At 40.1% G+C, this 23934-nt stretch overlaps 1 protein-coding gene across 1 annotated transcript in view; it reads right to left on the bottom strand.

The window, feature by feature from the left end:
- NCKAP5 (NCK associated protein 5) overlaps positions 1–23934 on the bottom strand; it is a 354576-nt gene that overhangs the window by 319362 nt on the left and 11280 nt on the right. Inside the window, exon 2 of the mRNA XM_041406435.1 lies at positions 15095–15223. Within this exon, the coding sequence (XP_041262369.1) occupies positions 15095–15163 (69 nt within the window). The 5' untranslated portion in view covers positions 15164–15223. The remainder of the gene's footprint in view (positions 1–15094; positions 15224–23934) is intronic.

Raw genomic sequence — 23934 nt, forward strand, 5'->3', positions numbered from 1 at the left:
TTTAGCCCCAGTGTGAAGAAAAAAAACATAATATTTTTTGTAGTATTAAATTTTATTTCATGCATTTAAAACACTGAACTCCACCTCTGGAGTATTTGTTTGTCTTTTAATCCTATAGGAACACACATGACAAGACACATCAAACCAGCTGCATATTGAGTTGGCTCCCTGCAGTTCTGGGATCTTAGAGGATGTTAAGTATGAAGGAAGGGCAAAATCTCTCCTGAGTTTACAGGAGACCCTGTTATACCCTGCAGCAAGAGATCCAACTACAGTCACCACCAGTAGCCAAGGTCAGGAAATTATTGAACACTACTAAAACTTCATCCACAGTATTTACCTCAGCAAGATGCAGCAATCATGAATTCCACCAGTAGAAAATATATTGGCTTAGTTATTGGCTCTTCTCTGAGATAGGCCCTAAGCTAAACATGCTAAGAAATGTTTGGGTCCAAGGATTTGGGTCAGCACAGTTTTAATTCATAGCAACTCTCTCACATTTGGGAGACTTACTGGCGTCTTCTTCTCTCTCAGGCTTCCATCTGAGTACTGTAAAGCCTGATGAGCACACCTGGCTAAAAGCACACTGGATGATATCACTAACCTCAGCTGATTACTTACCACCTCAGGACTGCAGGTGTCACAGAAATAAGTACTGGAGGTTAGCTTCATAAAAGGGCTGGAAACATTTATGGTTGTAAATAATGCACGTGTCTCTGCAAGGCAAGCTGAGGGTTACATACAGGACTCTCAAATGCTCCCTACTCAGTGCAAAAAGAATGTTCAAGTCAGTATCTTGACCCAGCACCAGCTTATAGGGGCCCTCAGGTCCATCCCTTCTCTTGAGTTCACGTGGACTGAGCTTTCTGTGTGAGGGCTGACCTGACAGCACGTCTGCACACAGCCACAGCACTGTATAACTACACTGCCAGTGCAACAGGGTGAAAACTAGAGCTGACACCATCAGCAGAAGGGTACAGACAGAAGCATTGCCAAGATATTTTAATTATCTGAAAAAGAAGCATTCAAAATTTAAGACTTTTGTTCCTTGCATTTCTTTATTATAGTGCAGGATATTATCTTGAATTCATGTTCAAAGTAGTAAAAGTCTTTTTTGAGAGAAGCCCATATCTTTGAGTGCCACTGAGGACACGGTGGGTAAGAAAGCTGCAGGCTTTGGGAAGTGTTAGACTTCCCTTTCAGTGGCCTAAAATTGGTCCTGACCAGCAGGATAGAGTAGTGAGTGACACTGCCCTTGACCCAAATATCAGCCACACCTCTAGTCAGGAACAGGCAGAGAAGTCAGCCACAGCAACCTCCTTAGGAAGGCCTGGAGTTATGTGTGAGATGAGCCCACATGACACCCATGATGCCCTCTCTCAGTCTGCCCTTACAGCACTGTGAGCTCCAGGATGCTGGGATTGACCACCTGCCCTGTCCACCCTCTGCAGCTAGTGGAGACTCAGATAAACAAGGAGCATCTTTCCAGTCTCGTCCCATTCCAATTGGATTAAACAAGTATTCTGAACAGCTGTCAAGAAAGCACTGGTGCTCTCTTCTTTATGCAAATGGAAGAACATGGAGTATGTAATTACCATTTGGAAGACAGAAGAATCTCTGCTGGAAAAGAAACTTGTAGCTATAAAAACCAGTGTGAAAAGAATTTAAATGTACTTACTGTAGACCTGACTTCTTAAAATTTTAAAGAGTTGGTACTATTCTTCCACTAAAGTATTTTTAAAAATCATCTCACATCTCTAAAATACCTAAAGGATTTTGTTTTTAATTAATCTTAATGTTTAAATGAATTAACTAACATAATTGCTCATTTCAGAAAGTTAATTCTGTACTCAAAGAGTAGATGCTGTAATTTTGGTGGCATATAAACTATTCTTTATAGATAGAAAAGTAATTTTAAAGATCATATCTGCATTAACAAAGTTTTGACAGATGAAGAATACTTTGATCCATGCATGATTATGAATCTTTACTTCAGTTTTATAGGTAAGGCTGAATTTCTGTATCTAGCAACCCCCTGACAAGCACATCTTTGTAAATGAGATTTCTGAACAGGTGAAGGCACATTGGTTAAGATTTTCAAAGGAACTGGTGACTCAAGATATTTGAAAGTTGTCAGAGTCCAAATAATGAGACCTGTGTTTCAAGATTTCCAACATTCCTGTAAATAAAGTACCCAAAGTGGAATGCCCAAAGTAATATATCTGTCATTAGTCAATTAACAACCAGCAGAACTAAGCAATTATAAATCAAAATATTATAATCATAAAACAGGTGAACGCAAAAATAAAAACAATTCCTTTGAAACTCATAACCTCTGTCAAAGGAAATTCCGAGGTCACTTAGGACAGACTCTGAAGGGAATCAGAGTTTCTACATCGGAGGGAAGCAGCAACACTAGACACCAGCAGTGCCCAAGTCCCTCAAGGACAATGAGTGAGGGCTGTGAGACAACCTCTGCAGTGAGGTGTTACATTCACTAAATCCATTCATACCTCACACAGACACTGGGATAGTCCAGGATATGGGCACGTGGAGAAGGAAGCACAGTTACAACCTTTTAGGTTTAAACAATTCCACATTCCAGCACAATGCACTGCCCTGTACAGGTGTGGTGTGCTGATTTCAGACACATTTAACTGGATGTCCTTTAGCACACAGAGTGAATTTTGCACAAACTTAAGAACACCATGTAGCAGCCAATCTAGGAGGCTGTGAACCAGCTACTGCAATAATTCAACCTGTGCTGTTATCCAGACATAAATCAGACCGTCTGTATCCTGCTGAGACAGCAAGACCTGAGCTTTTCCTGGATTCCCATACAGATGAAAAAAAAATAAAGCCTCGACAATGTAGTTGATGTGTTGCTCAAAGGAAAGCTTGAAGTCACAGATAAAACTGAGATTACAAAGTGGTTGGAAGGTATATAAGAACCCCATCAAACAGAACCACACAGGGAAGAGGGCTAGGAGGAACCTGCTGCTTTACCAGTGACAACCAGCATGATTCAGTATCACAAGATGATCCAATCTACAAAGACACAACATGAGAGAAATCTCCTGTCCGACCCTCAGTAAGAGCAGGAGAAACAGGCAGGACACACCAGCTGATAACTAAAAAAAATGTTTGAATGGAAATACCTACAGGAGAAATGGAGGACATTAGCTTGATTTTTGTCTCATATAAATGTACATCAGAACAAATCCATTGAGTTCCAGAGTTCCAGGCATGTCAGAGACACAAATGAGATAAGATGCAAGTACTTGCAATGTCTATCACCTTAACATATGTGGAGTGTGCACTTTCCTGTCTGAAATATCTTTCTAATCAGTGCCACTGAAGTTTGTTCTTAGTGGAGTAAGGCAACAGATAGGCTGGCTAAAGGTAAAAAGAGCATATTTTATAGCTTTAGCAAAGCTATTCAGGAATTTTCTATAGACTACTCCAGAGGAGACTGCAGTTTCCACATGAAAAATCAGAATTTTTGAAGGGCAATGACAATGTGATTCTTAAAAAATAGCAGATTTCCTTCAGGATAACAGAACATTTTTTATTTCTGGGGAAAATTTACATTACTCCAATGCACACACCTACACCCCCCTTCTTCCTATGAATCAGAAACTTTTTGTTTGCACTCTCAAGTGTGGTGTATTTAAGGCCAGAAAAGATACAACAAAGATGGGAAGAAAGTAAATTCAGTTTAAGAGAACTTTTAAAAAATTAAATTTAATTGAAACCAAAATGTCAAAACATTGAAAAAGTTGCCCAGGATGGAAATACCTGTTCTGACCCAACAGTCTAATGTCCCAATCTGAGAGGAATTCTGCATTATGCCTCTCATTTGATTCAAGCACTTGTCTTCCAGGAAAGCTCTTTAATTAACAGGTATATTTGAATCTACTTACAAAGCAATAGAAACAAAATAATTGTCTTCAACAGTCAAATCTTGCTCTTTTTGACAGGGACTGCAATTTATGCTGTAAAAACTTTGAAAGAAGTTGAGAATTAAATTTAAATGAAAAAAGCTCTTTCAATTCACTGTGTAGTAAATAATACACTAAGTAAGACAAAAACAGACTGGCAAGATTTTGGAGAGCACTGTCCCATATTTTTACATCACCAAAGACACATTGGAGCCTTCTGAACAGTTACACTTTTGTTTGGGATTCAGTGCAAGAAACCACTGCCCTGAAACCTGATCATATTGTGAGTTATCTTTGCCAAAACTCATAAATTCAAGCACAGAGAAAACATATTGGGTGTCTGGAAACAGTGGAGGTAATTTTTCCCTTCAGACCTACTAGAGATTTTCACTATAATGAAAAACTCTAAGGTATCATTATAGAAATAAGTTGGGAAACTGTTTCCCAGCCAAAATTACTTGGATCCGCTTTATACGCTAGGAAAAATACCCACTGAAATCATAAAAACTCTCTGGATTTACACTGTTAGCTTCCCATAAAGCCAGCTGTTGATACCCAATTATTTTAAATGCCTTGCAATGATCCCAGCTCATTTCCTATCTGGGTCACACGAGGCCCTGCAAGCCAAAGCACACAGGCAGGCTCAGAGGTGCAGGAGCAGAGGCAGGAACGAGCTGCCAGCAGAGCCATTCCCAGCAATTAGAGCTCAACAAGCACCTACAGACTTCCCAGAACAGAAAAATGTCTGGAATTGGGGTACCCACCCTCAAATATCCCTGCCTCCAGGGGTCCTGAGCAAAAGACATGTTTACACTGCAGAGTTTTGCATGGCTCTCTTGACAGCATGAAGCAGAACATTTTCCATGTAGAAGATTTAGCTGGTTTTTTGGCAGCTTGTTTTTTAATGAGGAAACAGTTATTCCACAAAGGCAAAACACACAGTGATTTAACTGAAATTTTCAGTAAGGCACACTTTATTTAAAGACCAAAATTGTAAACTTGTGATGCAAAACATTGTAGATCATCAGTTTTAGTGTGCATCATCTATTATAACTATGCAATTAAACACACAAGGGGACAAGAGTATATATATATATTTATATATATATATATTTATATATAAGAACATATATATATTTATATATAAGAACAAAAGAGAAGTGTGTTTGTGTATATATATATATATATATATGAACAAAGCCAGAATTTTCCAGCTGGAACTACAATATTAAAAAGCCTCAATTTTTTTAACACAGGCTGGAAATACTGGTTTGTAAACAACTCAGAGCAGTAATTTTGATTTGAGGTTATCTCACATTCACTGTAAGTGGACAAAATTAGCAAAATTCAAAACATGAGTGAAAGTTGACCATACCTATTTGTAAAACAAAACTACCTGGAAATGCCTACATATCTTCTTGCAAAGATTTATTTTGTTCCCTTTGTATACTGGCATGCACACAAGTCTGTGAAAAGAAATTTAGACTCTCCTATGGATGCAACAATATTCAAAATAAGACATTTGAGTGGATGCCATAACTGACCTAGCAGGAGGTAGGTTCACTATTCATTCTTGGTCTTGCAGGGTAGGGAATTATGTCAACCCAATAAAACAACACAGGGCATAATTTTTCCTTTCTCTTCTCCCTAGGATTGTGTTCCACTTGAATCAGGCAACTGGGGGACACAGAAGAGACTTGTGTTTCTCAGGATATGTGTTATGCTTAATTGCTGAAGGCATGAAGCATTTAAAAAGGTTTGTCAATAAAATCCCTATTTAGTTAACCCCAATCTCTTCAGATCTCTTGTTATAGGCAGCCTTCTGCTCTTAACATCTGGGCAGGCAAAGCATCCAATTTCACTGCTGCTTTGGGAGCTTACCAGAGCTAGATAAGTGTCCCCAGAACATCCATTTCCCTTGGTGGCTGCTTATCCCTGGCCAGGCTGATGGCACACAGCCTTCCTCGGTGTCACACGAGGCTCATCACCGCGTGGCACACACCCAGCATGTGCACACTGCCCCTAAATCCAAAGCTCTGCGTGAGCTCCCCTCTTGTGGGGCAGGGCTGACATCTGTCACAGCTCCACTCTGTAATTGGTGGGGCAGGGCAAAGGGACAGAGCAGCCCGAGATCACAGCCAGGAGCTGCTGTCCCCTGCCTGCAGCCCCATCCTCCAGGGAAAAAGGCAGCAGCAGGCAGGAGGCTGCTGAGCTGGCTCTGGACCAGAGGGCAGGCACCTGCCAGCTCCTCCCAAAAACCCTGGGGAGCAGAGCCTGCTGTGCACACTGCAAATCACCAAACTCCTCCAAATCAAAACCTGGGGCTCCATCCAAATAACAATCCACTAGCAAACAGTTCCACAGCAAGATTTCTCCTTAATGTGTCCCAAAGAGTAAAGCCAAATCTCAGCACAATTGTTTCCCCTACACCTAGATAAAGTTGTGACTTTTTTCTTCCAAGCCCTGTCATCTGCAACTATAAATTACCACAAAATTCACAAAGTTCAGTTTCTGGAGTTCATCAGCTTGAACACTTAACACCCTTCCTTTTTGTAAGACCCAAGTTTTCTATTGTACCATGCTGAACTTTCATTTCTGAGTAACTCTCAAAATTCATGCATTTATCTATTGTTTTTCCTTCATTTTCATTTTTAGTTCCTCCTCTGCAGCTAAATCTGTGTCTTTAAAAGCTTATTAGGAGTTGTTGAGGATTTAATACTTTAATATCAAAAGTCTGACAGTGAAATTACTGAGATTCTGCAGCAACATAGGCCAATTTCCCAGCTTTTTTAGAATGCAACAGAATATGATTGCCCTCTGTTTTTTCCCAGTCCATCTGCCAGCTAATTTGTAGGCCCAAGTAAAACCATCTTTTCTGTTCTCTGTACTTACTTTTCCTTCACTTTTGCATCCAGTTCTGTGACAATGAACAAGGGTAGATCAGCTGCATAAATTTTTTTATAGCTTCTCTTTTAACCTTCAAGCCTTGTGTTTGTCACTTTAAGTTTATGTGCCAAAGACATGAGAAAGCAAAAGCCAGCAGTTTGTCAAAGCATGATCTCTGGGGATGTGGGTACTGTTTCAGCTGTCACCATGTCACCCTATACACCTATTGATGTAACTTTTGATGTGCAGCAACAAATGGTAAACAATTCCTCTCTCAGAGAGCACTTCTGCCTGTGTTGGAGTCAGTGCTTTTGATCAATAAACCATTGAGGTATATTCCAGTAGGAATATTATTCGAAGTTTTGCTCAGGAACAACATGCTCCATGCACTATTTGTTTTCAGGGCTGTGAGTTTTTTATTCCTAGTCTCTCTTCAAGCATCTCTCCACTGCTCACTGTTTATCCACATCTCCAGTTCCTGAAAAGGATCACTGGTTTCTATTGGTGTAAGATTTAATCAAAGAAATAGGTCACTGTCTGTATCACCACAAGAACAAATTTCAGTTTTTTCTGTGGCCCTGGTACCTAACAGGTCCATTCCTTCATGTTAGACCTGGCACTTACTTCTAACATCATTCCCTGGGCTCACTGAGTCCTTTGGAACTCACAGCCCCTGTGCTTAATTATGATTTAAGGTTTGCCAGGCTGCTCCAGAGTTTATAAATGAGACTTAAAGTAAAAAATTTCTGTCAGGATGTTCAGTGCTTTACACACTTCATTTTTAAATCCCTCTTCTGCAAATGCAATCCAAACCAGCCATCTCCACCACTGCTACACAGAAGTGCCATCATCTCCCTTAGTCTAACTGGTGACTGCTCTTTATGCAAGCTGATGTAGATTCCACTCCTGGAACCTTAGATGTACTGCTGTGCTGGTAAGTGATGTCCTTAAATCCACGCAGACCACAGTTCCCCACAATATTTGTATTACTGGTATGCTAATATCAACCCTAAACACTGCTGTCCCATATCAGTGGTTTCTCTTGTATCCTCATCTCTCAGCAGTTTCTGCTGTAAACTGATCCATTTGGTCAGCTCTTTTCTTCTGCCTAACACACCAGAGCTCTTGTCTCAATTTTCACTTTATTAAAAATGCAAATGCAGAGCAGTCTCTGCTCTTGGCACTATGTTTATAGATAGCTCAGTTTTCTCAAAGTCCAGGTGCTAAAGGCCCTGGGTGTGCACAACAGAATCTGTCCTTCTGTTTAGATGGCTTTTACACACTCAGACCCCACTGGGGCTTTCTTTTTCTACAAAGTTCCAGTCAAATTCCAGGACTGTCTATTATGCAGACAGTTGATAGCACTTCATCTGCCCAGTCTGTGGAATAGATGCCTGAACTGACAGATTTGCAGAATTGTGTGATACTATCCTTGCCATGAGGAAGATGCAGAGGGGTTAGGGCAAGATGATCTTTATGATCCCTTCCAACTCAAATCATTCTATGATGCTATGAATAGATTTTTCTTAGAATTCTGTTTACTGAGCCCTTATGTCAATTCCATATCTTATGGTTTTCATCATGAATGTGCAAACCTTCACCTCTACAGGTAGCAACACGACCTGTGCTTCACTGCTGTTCTTCCCTGTATTCTGTCTTCTAGTTCAAAATTCCACACTTGTCACCTTTATTAAACGGTTCTCCTTGACTTACTCTCCCCCTGGATGCACTGGATGTTAGGCATGCTTTACCTTGCCTCTGAAAAACACCAAAAATTGTTTGTTTGAGGCTCACATTCTGGTTGCATTTTCCAATGCTGAACCATACTTTTGCAGTGCCAGATTCAACCTTTGGCATGGGCTTTTCTACGGTGGTGTACCCAGCTGAACAAAATTCTGAATTATAAACTAGCACACAAATCAAAATCCAAGTTTTGAGAGGACTCAAAGTACTTGCAGACTCCAAAGGAATTTGGCAGCAGCTTTTAGGTGGGAAAAAACATTTAGGCTACAAAAGTTAGAACATTAGCCGACATCTGACAAGGCAATATTTTTAATGTCACCTTTCATTTTGAAATGCTGGATTATGTTATGTTGCACAGTGATGTCAGACACACTGTGAATGTCACAGTCAACTAGCAAAAAAAATAGAGCTATTCCCAGAATTGAATTCCCAGACATGAAGGGTTCCCCTCCTGCCTTGCTGCTGCAGCACTTTTCCCAGCTCTGCTCCAACATCATGTTCTCTGTGACACCTTTCATCTGAAGATATCAAAGCAAGCCACAGACTCACGCTAATAACACACTATTCCTGGAATACTTATGAGGTAAGAAATTACTATGACACCCAATTTATTGACAAGAAAACTGAATCAGAGTTTTTGTTAATGAGAAAACTGAATTAGAAATTTATTAAAGCAAGTTAAGAACTGATTAGCAGTGACAGATGTCAGACTTAACCCCCGAATTCCTGGCTCCCAGCCCCGGAGAACACATGCACGCTTCTCAGCGGTCTCCAATTGAACTCAGTGGTTTTTGCCCATGCCACCAATCCAGCTGCAGGCAGCTGAAGGTATTCCTCCCACGCCCCAGAGCAATTCATTACATTACACTCTACCCTTATTACAACAAAGTGGTGCCATTAAAGCCCATCCTACAGAGCCCCACAGGAGCGTGTGACCAGAATGAAAGCAGCAGGGCACAGTTCACCAGCCACCACTGAAGCACTTTACCACAACTTGCTTTCAGAAGCAAAAGCCTCATTTTAAATAAAACAAAAACTTCTCCTTTGATAAATGCTGGCTGCTTCAAAAAGATATTCTGTTCTCAAATCTCCCCAGCTAAATGCCACCACAGCTGTAAGGGTGAACTATGTGTGTAGTCAGGCTGGGAATTATCCACATAAATAAAGAGCACAGCTTGAAACATTGACTTTTTCCTGATCAAAAGGGCCTGGGAGGCAACTGGACAGTTTGGATCAGGCAAAGGATAGGGCTTTTATTATTTTCAAAGAACACCCCAGTGAATAGAGTAGCCACCGTGGCCCTGGTGGCAGTGATATGTTCTAACACTCCTCTCATCCCACACAAATTACTTAAAAGGTTGGCTTTGGGTCTATTTATTGTTTGGGGTTTTTCCATTTTTCTTTTTGTTTAAGAACTTTTGTAGGGAAAACCTGAAATACAATAAATCCTTTCATGAGGCCTTTTAATATCACTGCCTTTCTAAGCTACCTCCCTCACAAATAATAAATTGTAAATACTACCAAAGAAATCTTCTCATATGTCTTCATTTTGCCCATATTAAAAAAATAGCTGCCTAAATTCCATCAAAGTACATTTTTTTTACTACAAATTTTAATATTAATTTTCTTTGTATATTCTGACCTGAAATGAATAAAGGACACAGAAAAATCCTTTCCTTCCTGTTTTTATCTGGTTTCTTTCACTAGTTATTGTCAATTCGTTATGCTTAAATGTAAGATTCAACAGGAAAAAAAATTATTCATTAAATAACCAAACCCATGAAATATTCACACCCTTACACTTTGTAAAGCTGTTCTGTTTAACTAAACTTAAAGGATTTAAGACACACAAAGCAAAATATTATTCAGAAGGAACTGTTTCTCTTTTAACAGAAAACAATCTGACATGGGTGTTACATGACATCTAAGCAACATATTCCAAATAAATGCACTCCTTCAATATTATGAATTTTGCAGTTTGTTTTCATGCTAAACAGAAGTACTGTGGCAATAACAACAATGACTTTGGTCCTGAATTCTTGCAGAGCAAACCAGGACACTGAGTTCCACCTCATTCTTCAACTGTTGTCTATCTTATCACCTTATAGCCACACATACAATAAAATATCCTTACAAATATAATGAAAACATGACAAATGCAGATCTGTTATTTAAAAAAAAAAGATTCTATCTTTAGTTCTTCTTTCTCAAGCCAATTAGATTTTCAGGTTTGTGGTGTTTTGATTGGAATCAATTTGCACAAGAAATCTTTATCAACTCACAATACAGTAGCATCACTTGTACAACAGATGAGAAAATAAGGTAGTATAAAACTATATTGAAACTGTAAAAGGTATATCCTCCTTGGTGGTATGTTTTGGGTTTTAAATGTCAGGCAGAAATTACAAAGATATTATTTTCTATAACTGATCTCACAGGATTACCTGTGAGAATTGTTATGAAGTTAATATTTTCTAACTATTTCACCTGAATACAAAGCTATAAAATGTCAGTGTCACTGCAGGCTTACCTGCTCTGCCTGCAAATGTAAATAAGGGGGTGTATAACAAATCTTAGCATGGTGCCAATATTGGAAACCTACAGGGCAGTAACAGCCATTGGCTATACTGGAGATTTCTGGAATACCCCCTGTGATATTATGACTAAAAGCTGATAGAGATCTAATGCAATTGAAGCTAACAGCAGGATTCCCTTTGACCTGGGCAGCAGTACTAACAATTCCTCTGGCTTTTTTTAACAGTGGTAGGATTCTGGAGCTTGTTAAACTCAATGGCTTCAAACTACTAACTTCCAGCAAAGCATTAATCATCACTCACTAAAAAACTGTGCCCTATGAAATACATTTTATGAACATATTTGTGCACTTATATATTCTTAATTTTAAAACATTTATTTGTTCTCATTGTAAAGCTTATTTCCCCAAGACACCACCTGTGAGGGGTAGAGTAGTACAGGAAATAAAACTGAACCCTTCCTGATCAGAATGATCCAAAAGTAGTTACTGTGCCTGTAGTGTAAAGAAGAGTAGTTTAGTAGTTCTGGAATTTCTCCCTGTTTGAAGGATGTCCCCAGCATGGATCTTTATTATTTGAAGCCTGAAATTCGTTGTTTGGTGGGGCAGGCCTGAATACAAAACACTGATGGAATTTATGGTCATATTTTGAAGGCCCAGATCCATATCCTAAGGAGACAGGAGTTGTATCTTTTCTTCAGAAATAGCTCTTTCCTCTTCTCACTCTGCCATCAAATACCTTCATAGCTTCTATATTCAGAGTCTAAGAGCAGAGGAAGAAAGATGATCTTTTCTGGTTTTTTAACATCCCTATGCAATACTTGTAGATTAAATAATGGAAAAAAAACATTCCAGAAGATTACAATCTGATGCAGATGGGAAAAGCAGCAGAGCCAGGCAGGGTAAGGAATGTTATCAGAAACGCCTATTTGTATCTCATGGTCCCGAGTGTAAAAGTAGAAACATATTTTCTTTAAACACCCAGAAATTACAATTCTTTCTGAGATATGATAATGTTTAAGCTCTCCACCAAACAAGGAGAAGCTGGATTTGAGAGAATCAAGGCCAGATTTCCCAAGCGGAGTGTCCAAGCCTGAATGCCTGAGAATTTAAACACAAAATATTTGGGAAGAGAGAGGACAAGAGAAACCCAAGAACTTGGACAAGCAAGACTGGACTACAGCACGATACTCAAACAGATTTTGATGATACAAGGGTAAAGAAGATAGACATATATGAAGGCAACAATTAAGAGAAGGTATGTTAGAACAGCAATTAGGGGACAACAAGGAAAACACAAAGGGCTTTGCCTTTCCTGATTCAATTTCATGGAGTCACAAGACATGCATGTGAATTACTACAGGCTGCTGAAAGCACTTGAGTCTCAGAGTGTCTCTTCCAATTTATTATTAAATAATAGCTGGGAGTAGACAACAAAGTACTCAAAATTTTCTAACTAAATGTACGGATGGCACTCTCAGATCTAGTTACACATATTCTGCTCAATGAAAAGCTTCACAGACACAGACCTGTAACACCCCAGTACAGCAAATGGATGTGTGCCCTGAAACTCAACAGGTGAACCTGTAAATGCCACCTGTAGCAGAAGATATTGCTTTAAAACTGGGTGATGACAGCATGATGGGTTTAGACATACAAAATTTTGAAGTATTGCAATATTTCTTCCCCTCAACACATTTCCTTCAACACTTTCACACCAATATGGGTTAATCAGCCACAGAAGTTCAGCTGCCACATGTTGGCACTAATTCACTGACCTCATGCCAGTGCTTGAAGCCTGGTTTCAGCTGTGTGCAATCTCCCACCCTACTTACCCTCTGAAGAGGAGGGAGAGAGTATCACCATCCCAAACAACCATGGTTTCTGTTTCTCCTCCAATTAAGTCCTTATGGGTGCTTCAATATGCACATAGCACTGAATATAACACAAAGTACTTTGGATGATGCCACACACACAGTATTTGCTATGTCATTGACAAATGCCTCTCTCTACTCTCCCCTTATTCATAGGGAAGGGTAAGAATTAGTCATAGTGCCCTACCTTGCCTATAAATCAAATCCAAATTTCCACTAGGTGGGACTGGAAGCCAGAAATATCTGGTTCCTTGTTCCCATCCACACAGCACATTACAGTCACCTCAGAGAAATGAAAGTTTCTATCTTAATACCTTTAGTAAAGGCTAAATCTAGTCCATTACATCAGTGAGAACATTTAGGGGAGAATAGTACTGATTTGCCATACTAAACAATATCTCTATGCAAAATTCACAACTGCTAGCATTTCCCTTAGCTTTCAGTACCCAGTTGCTATGAGTATTCTTTTCTCCAGATAAATATTGACAGTCTGTGGTCGATTGTTTGGATCACAGCAGTACATTTTAGCTGCAGGATTTAGGCTGGAGTCTGTTTTGGGGCTGTGTATGCCTAGAACAAATAACAGAGGTTTAGGCCCTGGGACTAAACAGACTACTGAGCCTACAAAAACTTTCAGATTTTGTCTGTCTCTGGGTGTATTACAAAGTTGTGAGTTCATACCAAGCCTTCTTTCTCTGCCCACAAGCTAGAAAGAGTTTTAAAGTGCTGGGAGCACGACCTGACCTGCTGAGTGCATGCAAACCGAGAGAGCAGGTTTTGCTGCAGGCTGAACAACCTGAAAACAGTCACGTATCAGTATCAGAGCCCTGAGCTGCATGGTCTGAACAGGGACAGCTTAAACAGATCTTCCTTAGGGTCCTGAGCAGCTCAGAGAATTCACTATTCTTCACTACTTTTATTTCTCTACAATTAATGATATTGTTCAGAAAAAAAAGGGGTGTAATTAATCAGCATAAGAAATTGTGCCAAGAAAAAGACAGAGTCCTTTTTAAAGATTCTCTGCACATTTCTTCACTGGCCACCTGACATTACCTGAGATGTGCCTTGTAGCTAAGGCCTGAGGGAGAGGAGCACAGTCCTTGAAGGGGTGGAAACCTGGGAAGGTGGGACTGCTCTGCTGACCCCAATAAAGAGCACAGCAGGTGATTGAAGAGCATCAGTGGATAAACTGAAACCTGCTGAGTCCATGTTCACTGCTATTAGCATGTCAGTGGGCTTTATACTTTGAGGGGGGGAAAAACCCAAATCGCAATTTTAGCATAAGATGAAGGAAACAACATAGTTGTAATACTGTGTAAAATTCAGATAATGGAGTTAGCACAGGTGTGGTATTGCAGAAAAAAGGGCTTTGGGGTCCCACAGTCACCACCTCTACGAGTGTCAAAGAGATGGCATAGATTTCCTTGGATCTCTCAGCTTTGCCCGTTTCAGTATTTGCAGCTTGTCATGCTAAATACCTGACACAGGCACTTTTATTCCCATACACAACTCTTCCACATCTATGAGCATTTTCAGCATACAGACAAAAAACTCCTTGTTTGTCTTAGTCATTCTTTGAACATATCAACTAAAAAATAAATCTAGAATACAATCTCCAATGAATTTAAATCCTAGGTACAGCAAAAGCAAATGTTTTACAGCATGTGGCATTTATGCTTCTCTTTCAGTAGATATTAGAGTAGTTTATAGATTTGCTGTGGTGCACACATTTGTGCTGATATCCTGATAAAATTTCTGACAGAGGACCTCGGCCACTTACAGCCCTCATACAGTAAGTATGAAGCAACACAAGATGATCCCACAGAAGCTGAGTAGTATTTTAATAAAAAATCCATTATAATTGTCTGGATTCCTTCCTTGTGCAAATTCAGTGAATTCAGAGACGTGTTTCTATATGATGACAAGTTTCTACCTAGGATGTCATAAATTTCCTCCAGTACTTTTTGTTGGAGAATCTGAATAATCACAAAATGTTATGATATTGTGATGAAGAGATAAACACCTTTAAAATATATGTAATTGTGAGTATTGCCTCTTAAAAACTAAATTTTTATGACAAGATATATTCAGTAAATGCAGCAAATATTCATTCTTACCACAAGACTGCTGTCCAGAGAAAGTCTTTTCCCAAATTCCCTTTTCTGTAGCTGTCTTTTTTTCTCCATAGCTGAGGTTATTTGTTTTCCTTCTGATCGACTAGAAATGTCAGGCTGCTTTCAGCATCACTGGAAGAAAAAGAAAAAAATAAAATATTTAAGTGCTTCTTTTAATATCCTACTAAACTGTTACTGTCTTTCATCATTAACTTTGTAATAACCCAACAGCTAATAAGTTTGGGTTTCTAGTAGTCTGTGTTAATAATAAATGTTCTGTGCCAAAAAACCTTAACTCCAAACAGAAATATTACCAATATTTTTGGGTCGCTTCTCAAAGGCAGAAACAACAAAAAAAAATCTGCTACAACAGCCTTTAGCATTACACCCATGTTTCCATAGTCTTTTGAACTGGGCAGGGAGCTGAATTTGCAGAGCCAATGAATTACCTGAGGCTGGGCAGGGGGAGGGAAACAGTTTGTTTCACATTAATTGCACTCCTCAGTAAGCCCCGCTTGTTGGCACATCTGTGCTGCTACTGGGATGTACAAATTTTGGACCTAATCCTGAAGAGTTCTAAAAGCTTTCAACTCCCATTATCCTTAACGAGAGACAAATGCCCTCAGCACTTTCCTTACTTTTTTAAGGTCAAAGATTCCGCTGTAATAATCAGACAGTCCCACTGCCTGTACAGAACAGCCAGAGAATTCAGCCTGTAAAGCTACCACAGAAGGAATTAATCTTTCCAGTTTTGTAGGGTTTGGTAATTCCTAGCCAGTGGTTTCTACAAAAACCCAGCCAAGCTGTTACAAATAACAACTACCAGTTCCCTTCCTAAATGTTCTTGTTGCTATGTGTATCTGAAAGTTTCAGTTTGTATTTTAAGATATTTATTTTTTGTGGTACAGGAATATGGGCAAATTTAATTAATTTATTAGGGATGTAAAGAATTAGTAAAATGACAACAGAAATCAGAATCTAGACTAAATTAAGGCAGACAGATACACCCATAGAGAGCCATTCACAGAAGTTTTCTCTTGCATCTCGTAGTGACTGTATTTGCTGTATCACAGTCCCACTGACTGACAAACGAGATGTGGAAAAGAAGGTGATCTGTGTGCTTCTTGTTGTGAGCATCACCTCGGGTCACACACAGCCAGGCGATGCACAGATACCTCTGCTGCAGGGTAGCACAGCTGGCATTCCCAAAAGCAGCCTTGCACATGCCCTCCAGACACATTTGCATGCCTGTGGATAGGCTCGCCTTCTCACGCACCTGTGAACGATCCCATCTGTCGCTGTGGGGATATCAAGCGGATAAAACCTTCACAGCTCTTCCCTCAAGCTGACCTCAAATGCTCTGCCAGGAGGGCACACAGGAGCCTGAACAGGGGCCAAGCACGGGCTGCCTGCAAGGAGAGCAGGATGGCCCAGGCCCAGCTGCTGAAGTCAGCTGGAATCCAGAGCGCTCCCAGGGACACTCTGGGATCATTGGGAACAGCATGGGCATCACACTGGGACTGTTCTTTTAAAGCACTTCCCATGGGGAAGCCCTGAGTGCTCCAGCTACCAAACCATGCTGGTGAATCCAGCCCTCTACTGAACAGCACCTGGTGGTTCCTACACCTTCTTTTAAAGCACTTCCCGTGGGGAAGCCCTGAGTGTTCCAGCTACCAAACCATGCAGTGGTGAATCCAGCCCTCTACTGAACAGCACCTGGTGGTTCCTACACTTCTTTTGTACTTCTGGTTTATACTCATGCAAGACCAGAATTCAGGCTGTTTTCTTCCAAACAGATAGAATTAAATCTCTCTACATATTCATCTAAGGAACACATGCAGTGAGAACATGTACCTACAATAGTAGAAAAATCTGTTATTGCACTGTGCTCATTGCTTGCCTTGTGAGGTTTTCTTCAGGTTTACCTGTAAGACCTTTCTTGCTTTTTCTGTAGCTCCAAAACTACACATGCTATTTAATTCAGTTAATAAGGAATCTCAATGGTGTGATATCACATAATTCCTATTGTTTCCTGATTAGTGAGCAAAAGAAACACTGCAGTAGATTAAAACACAGCAGCAATGTATTACATTGTTTGTGTGATTATGCCAGAAATTAAGTATGTATTACATACTGTAATACATACTGTACAATGTATTACATTGTTTGTGTGATTATGCCAGAAATTAACAAATGACCTTATGTAATAATTATATCATTCTCCTGAGCATGGAGAGCAAATCATGCCTGAAGAGCATGACTTCCACCAAGGGAGACTTTGTTGAGCACAGAACCACCCAGGAATGAGCTAGTGAGAGCTACAGCTGGAGCCAGTAATCCCCATAGAAGGTCAAGTACTTAATATAAGTGCCTGAAGTTTGTCTGCAGGTATTTGGTGGAACCACCCCAAATTCTAGTTTAGAAGTAAAAGCAGGAACTATTATTATTAATTATTCCTGTTAATATGTTGCCCTGGGCACTTGAAGTGGATTTACTGTAGCCATACCTAGCACAGCACAAGGACCTACTCATGTACTGGTGCAGCAGCTCCAGACCTGCTGGCTCCACTGCTTCCCCCACACACACCATGGGAGCTCCCAGCTCTGCACATCACCTTCAGCAGGCTGTCACACATCTCCCTGAAGAGTTAACCACCTAAGGCTAAGCACACAAAGTTTTGAATCACAGGTAATTATCAGACAAGATAATACAATACATCACCTGTACCAACATATGTTGATGCCTCAAAATACCCATCTCATGAGGCCTTTAAAGAAAAATGATCATCAGAGTGAAAGCACTTGGGAAAAACAAAACAAGTTTCCATCTTGGAATGGTCATTTTTGTGCTCATACTGCTTGTCACAGAGAAAAAATTACTCTCCCAAGTAAATCTCTCTTCCTCTGAGACCAAACAAAAGACTAACAAAACTCAAAATGGAGTTAACACGTCCACTGGGAAGCTCAGCAGAAGAGAACAGCTGTCCAGATGGAGCAGTCTCGGAACTCCAAAGTGCTGAGAGCCAGTTTGCACAAACATCAGAAATACTGGTTTTGTGTTACCAAGAGAACAGACCGTAGAAATTTACCTGCCTTCCCTGGCCAATTTGCTTGTCAATATGTTTACAGCAAAGACTCCAGTGATCAGCACTCAGACCCTTATGATCCCATTAACTCAGTGGAACTGTGAACTATTTCAAAGACACATCTGATTTATGGTGTCTTCACCTATACTGCACTCAGACATGTATATTCCTCAATCTTTGAAGGCTCATCTTCTTGTTCTTTGTGCTGCAGGAAATGTTTTTGCTGTAGGACTCTTCCCTAAGGGGAAGTTCATCTATGTTCAGTATATGAGGGCAGGCACTTGGTTTAGAGCACTCAGGGATGAAGGCTGTATCCCCCTTCATTAGGGGATCAGTCTAAGAGAATGAAGGTCCCAGATGTTTGCCCAGTGTTTGCACTGAGCGCAGGACAGAAGGTTTTGTATGGACACAGAAAAAACTCTCAGAGGAAGACCCAAGTGTGATCTTGCTTCAATAGGGCATTACCTTCACTGCTGAGGAAGCCAGAGGCATCAGCTTGATTATACATCCTAAAGTGCAGTATTTTTAGTACTTAGTACAAGAATGTTCATTATTTCAGGAGATGGCTTGAAAAGTATGCCCTGGAGAAATAGTGTGATTAACACAGAAAAGCACTCTAGAATCTATGAGAGAAATTCCTTGGATTATAATACCCTCTTCATTTCTAGTAGTAACAAAGGATGATTGATGTATATTGCTTTAGCTGATGAAAATGTACAACATCATATTCCTTGGATAGGCATCCAAGATATTTTCAGACAGTTTGGAACTGCAGTCACATTTCAACAGTTATGCCAACATATGCCAGCTGGGAGCTAGCATGCAGTATATCTGTTTGGTAACTGGAAAGGGACTGTATTTATTTTTCTCTTACAAACATGTATAAATTTAACAGTTATGACACATGACAAAAATGACATCTCCTCAAACCAGCACCCTTTTGTTTAAATTCAGGGTAGATACAGTGCAGCCTCCCCACTCTTGGCTTTGCACAACTTAATGCTGCCAAAAGGCAAAACACCCCTGGGGCAGCAAGGTATTCCCTCTCAGCAGCCAGCTTGTCTTTCCCAGCTGCTAACAAGAGGAGAGGATTTGTGGTTTGTGGAAATCTAACTGTTGAGCAACAGAATGAGGCCAGAGTTATACAGTGATCACCTTTAAAAGCTTTTTCTATTCTGTTAGCCCTACCTGCTTGACAGCCAGACAGAGAGAAAACAACCAGAACTGTTATTATCCCTCAGCAAAGAGAGTAATATCACTGGCATAGGTCAGGAAGCAGCAATGAGAAAGTAAAGATTGTCATCAAAGCAAATGTTAGAATGAGTAGGTAACCTAAAGGTGAAAGATTATTGAAAAGGGTTCCGTGAAGAGTCGGCCGAGTAACAACAATCACACCAACATGGCTACATGTCATTCTACGTTATTTAGCAATCTTGTCATATTTATGATTCTAGACACTGTTCACGTGACAACAGCCCAACACTCACTGGTCAAGTGGCTGCAATCACACACACATATGTCCCTTGCTGATTGGTTGTCAGGCAGTGAGCGCTTTAGTCAGGGTGTGCTAACTTAGCGGTTTTCATATCCTGCTTGGCATCTGGCTTCGTCCTTGCACGATGCTCATTCTTCCTTGTTCTGCCTGTTCAAGCAGTACATGGCCCTCAAAGTAACTCTGTAATCTGCAGGCCAGGGTTGTCCAATCCCTGCAGGGGTACAGCATGCCCTTGTTCTGCCACAAATTCCTCTACAGATTTTAAATCTCATTATCAATCTGTGATCAGTTTCCTAGGAACCTAATTGAATTGAGTCTGTCATTTTGCAGCTGGGTTTCTTTTGCCAGCTCTGGTGTTAACATCAATGTGCATGCACTGGTGTTTGTTGTGGTCTTTGCAGGGAAAGTATAGTCAGTACAGATTATCAGGGCCTCCCAGAAATGGAAGGAAAAAAAAGATTCCAGAATTAAGAATTAGAATTGATGCTTCTTTAACAGATCAATGTCCAGCTCTATAAAATCACTACATTTATCTTGCTAGGCATAGGCCAGTAAAAATATACTAGGTTTATGCTACTGAATTTGATTATTTCCCTTGGTTTCTTGGGTGCAGGGGTGGGGGGCTAGGGGGGCACGGGTTGGTTTTTTTCTTCCTCTAAGGGCAGAGTATTCAAACCATTCTGCCTAGTCATTAAAAGGCAACTGTGAACACTGTTTCATTTCCACACCCTTATCTCTCCCCATCGTGGTATTTAGCTTGGTCATGACTTTTAAGTGACAAAGCATAAAAATAATTCCTAAATTCTCCCTAGCACTGATGTTTCAAAATTCAGTTCTTGGGAAATAGAAAACTGCAACAACATCAGCACTTCTACAGCCTGCCACTTAGCTAAAAGCATTTTGTTTTGCCCCAGTGTATTTCACAGCAGCACCTGCCTAATGCCAAACACTCCCAGGTATTTGCTGAGGCTGGTCAGCAGTTCATTAGCACTAATGTACATGTCATGCACTCACACCCAGTGGATTAGGTTGCTATTTAGATTATCAAGCTGCATTTTTGCAGACAGGGAAGGAGAATGTGCCATGTGCCAGCATTAATGAGTTAATTAAATTAGAAAAATTCCAATGCAGGAAGCTAAAATGCTTAGATGAGTTGAAGATATGGGAATTACAAGACAGCAAACACAGCACTGCTGTACCATTCTGCCTATATACCTAGATATTGACTGACTTTGGAAAGTTTTATTAAAGGATGTGTCAAGTGGTTCTGAAACATCTGGACAGAATCATATTCTTTTGTAGTTCTCTTTTTTTGATGCTGTTTTCCTGTGGAATAATTAATTTTCATACACCCCAAATTTCTTACAATCTCTAAAGCTGTTACAAAGTTTATTGGAAATGTACAGGCAATGCCTAGAGTCAACTGTGCCCTGCAAGTTATTTTGTGACCCAAAACACTCCTTAATCCAGTGGTCCTATAGTTCTGACTGAAAACTTTCCAGCAGTCATAGAACCACAGAACGGCTTGGGTTGAAATGGACCTTAAAGATCATCTTGTTCTGACCCCGACACCACGTGTAGGGATACCACCCAACTAGACCAAGTTGCTTCAAGCCCCATCCAACCTGGTCTCAAACACTGTCAGGGATGGGGCATCTACAATATATCCAGACAACCTGTGCCTCACCACCCTCTGAGTAAAGGATTTCTAACATCTAAGACAAATCTCTCTTCTTTTAGTTTGAAATCATTCCCCCTTGTCCTACCACTATCTGCCCATCATATAGCAGGCCATGGTAAAGTAGCCCCCTCAAAGAAGTGTGGGAAGGGCCAGAGCTAGACAAGGAACCTTCTCATCTTTCACCCTTCCTTGGCAGAGTGTTGGACTAGATGATCTCCCAACTATTCCAAGATTCTTTGATTTTTTGTGATTTTAATGAAGTACAATGTCATTGACACAGGGCAGTCCACAAAGAGTTGACTCAATCAAGAGCCAAATGCTGTAGATCTCACCTGCCCTTAACCTTCCCTCAGAAGGGAATCAGTAGAGCACATAGGATGGTCTCATACAGTTTTTGACTGGTGATCACTTGCCAGCAAAACAGAGTCTCAGCAGCATATTCTAGAAACACAACATTTGAAAGAAAGCATCCCAGCTCTAAATTCCACCATCTTTCAGCCACAGTTTGCAAAACATATTTATGCTTTCTTCATGCAAGCTAATCTTCCATTTATTCAGCAAACTAAATAACCAGTAAAGCTTTCTATAGCACTGCTCTGAGGATTTAAACAAGTTAAGATTAAGGGCTTAAATCCAGCAAACGTATCACTGTGCTCAAAATAATACCAGGAATTTCAATACATGAGAAAATAAAGAATATGGCATTAAAGATGTTATTACTACGACAGCTGTCAAGATGAATTGCATGAGAAGCATTTAAAAGATTTATATCTCAGTATCTCACCAGGTTAATTAAATGGATGCATGCATTCATTTAAGAGGATAAGGTGGGTTGCAGTGACATAAAATGAGAGGGCTCAAGATTATATTCTTTCAGCATTAACAGGAACGGGTTGAACCAATATCATTTCCATATTCTGTAATAAGCATGATTCATCCGTTGCCATTTTCAGCTCTCATTTTCTTTCTGGCAGAAAAAAAAAAAGACTATGAACATTTATAGACTAACATAATCAAAGCTTTAACCTTTTCAGTATTTTCTATTTGGATTGGCTGTCCATTTTTATCATATGATTTCAGGGCCATGCCTCAGGGAGGAGAGGAATCGCCAGTAAATTACACCAAAGAATGTTGAAAGGTCAAAGGATTACCCTTCCCTGTTTGCTTTCATGGGACATATGAAGCATTCATATCATGCAATAAAATTATCAAGACAAAAATGATGAAAGATAAGCAGATAGAATGCATGAATCCATAGTCAGGACAGCATGGGAAGAAAAAGGAGATATTATAGTGTTATCACCAATAAAAAACAGATTATGACAATGGTGTTTCTGTATCCTTAGTTTCTGCACTGAAATCAAATCCTTCAGAACACTGCAAGACCTGTAACCAAGACAGAGATATCCAAGCATGACTGAAACTATTCAGGCTGAAGGAAACGTTAGATCCAAAGCTCCCATTTCTTGGCTCAGTTTCTAACCACCCATTGTTATATATTACTTATTACCAAATACTATTATAAAATATGTGAAATAGGTTATTATGTGGTAAACACAGACTCCCTTAGTCACTGAGCCTCTTTCAGCAATGCAAGGCTGTTAACCTGTGAAAGGCATGTTCTGAGCACATCAGCAGCTGCCTCTGGGGGTTTCAGCACACATTTGTCTCCCCTGGGAACCACAGCTGAGCTTAGTCAGAAATAGTCAGTTCCAGGCACCTGCAGAAGCTGAACTCCAGGACCTGAGGAAATTTCACTGTTACTGTTCACAGACCTACAGGGTTATGTGGTGATTTCAAGGTTCAAAAGCAAATGCCCCATTTATATCCCAGTAAAGACTCCTCTGGCATCGACTAGATGTAACCTCTAACCTAGCACATCATTAATAAGGTTAGTTATTTCTCATGGTAAAGTGGCTGCTTGGCAGCAGAGACTCAACAAAAATCTCATCAAACATTGAATTATAAATTTTCTTCAGAGGCAGTGACATCCAGTTCATCTAATGTGTTCCAATATTCAGAAAAATAAATGCAATTAAATCCAGCACCTGAATCAGTTTGATAGACAACTAACTGGAAGAAAGAATTTAAAACACATAGTCAAATTCTCTTTGTTTTGCTCAGTTTGATTTTTGTTTTCTTCTTATTTTTCTTTTATCAGTATAAATCGAGGCACTACTCAAGAAAGTCCAAGAATTTCAGACCTACATGCAAGATCTGTATCAGGGTCCCTGTTGCAAGCAATGGTGGATTGCCAATTCAGTTTTTGGAACTAGGAGCTCTTGAAATGTACCCAAAGATCCCTCCCTCTCTGAGGCAGACGCATTTCAGTCAGCATCTCTTTTGCCTGCCCATCTGTTATAATCACAGTCCAGAGGGACCACTAAAAATCATCAGTTCATTGTGTGCACTCCACCCCTTCCACCTGCACTGCTAAAAAGAGATGATGTCTGTGATGGTCACACTATTCCAAATAAATGCAACTCCTTTTGGTCCTCCTTGCCAGCAGAGATTAAAGGAATAAAAGATCATTTATTTACTGTGGCATTCCAGCTCAGTGGATATGAGGAATTACTAAACCA

Source organism: Onychostruthus taczanowskii, unplaced genomic scaffold (assembly GCF_017590055.1).
Source record: "Onychostruthus taczanowskii isolate IOZ18803 unplaced genomic scaffold, ASM1759005v1 scaffold10, whole genome shotgun sequence".
NCBI classification, from domain to species: domain Eukaryota; kingdom Metazoa; phylum Chordata; class Aves; order Passeriformes; family Passeridae; genus Onychostruthus; species Onychostruthus taczanowskii.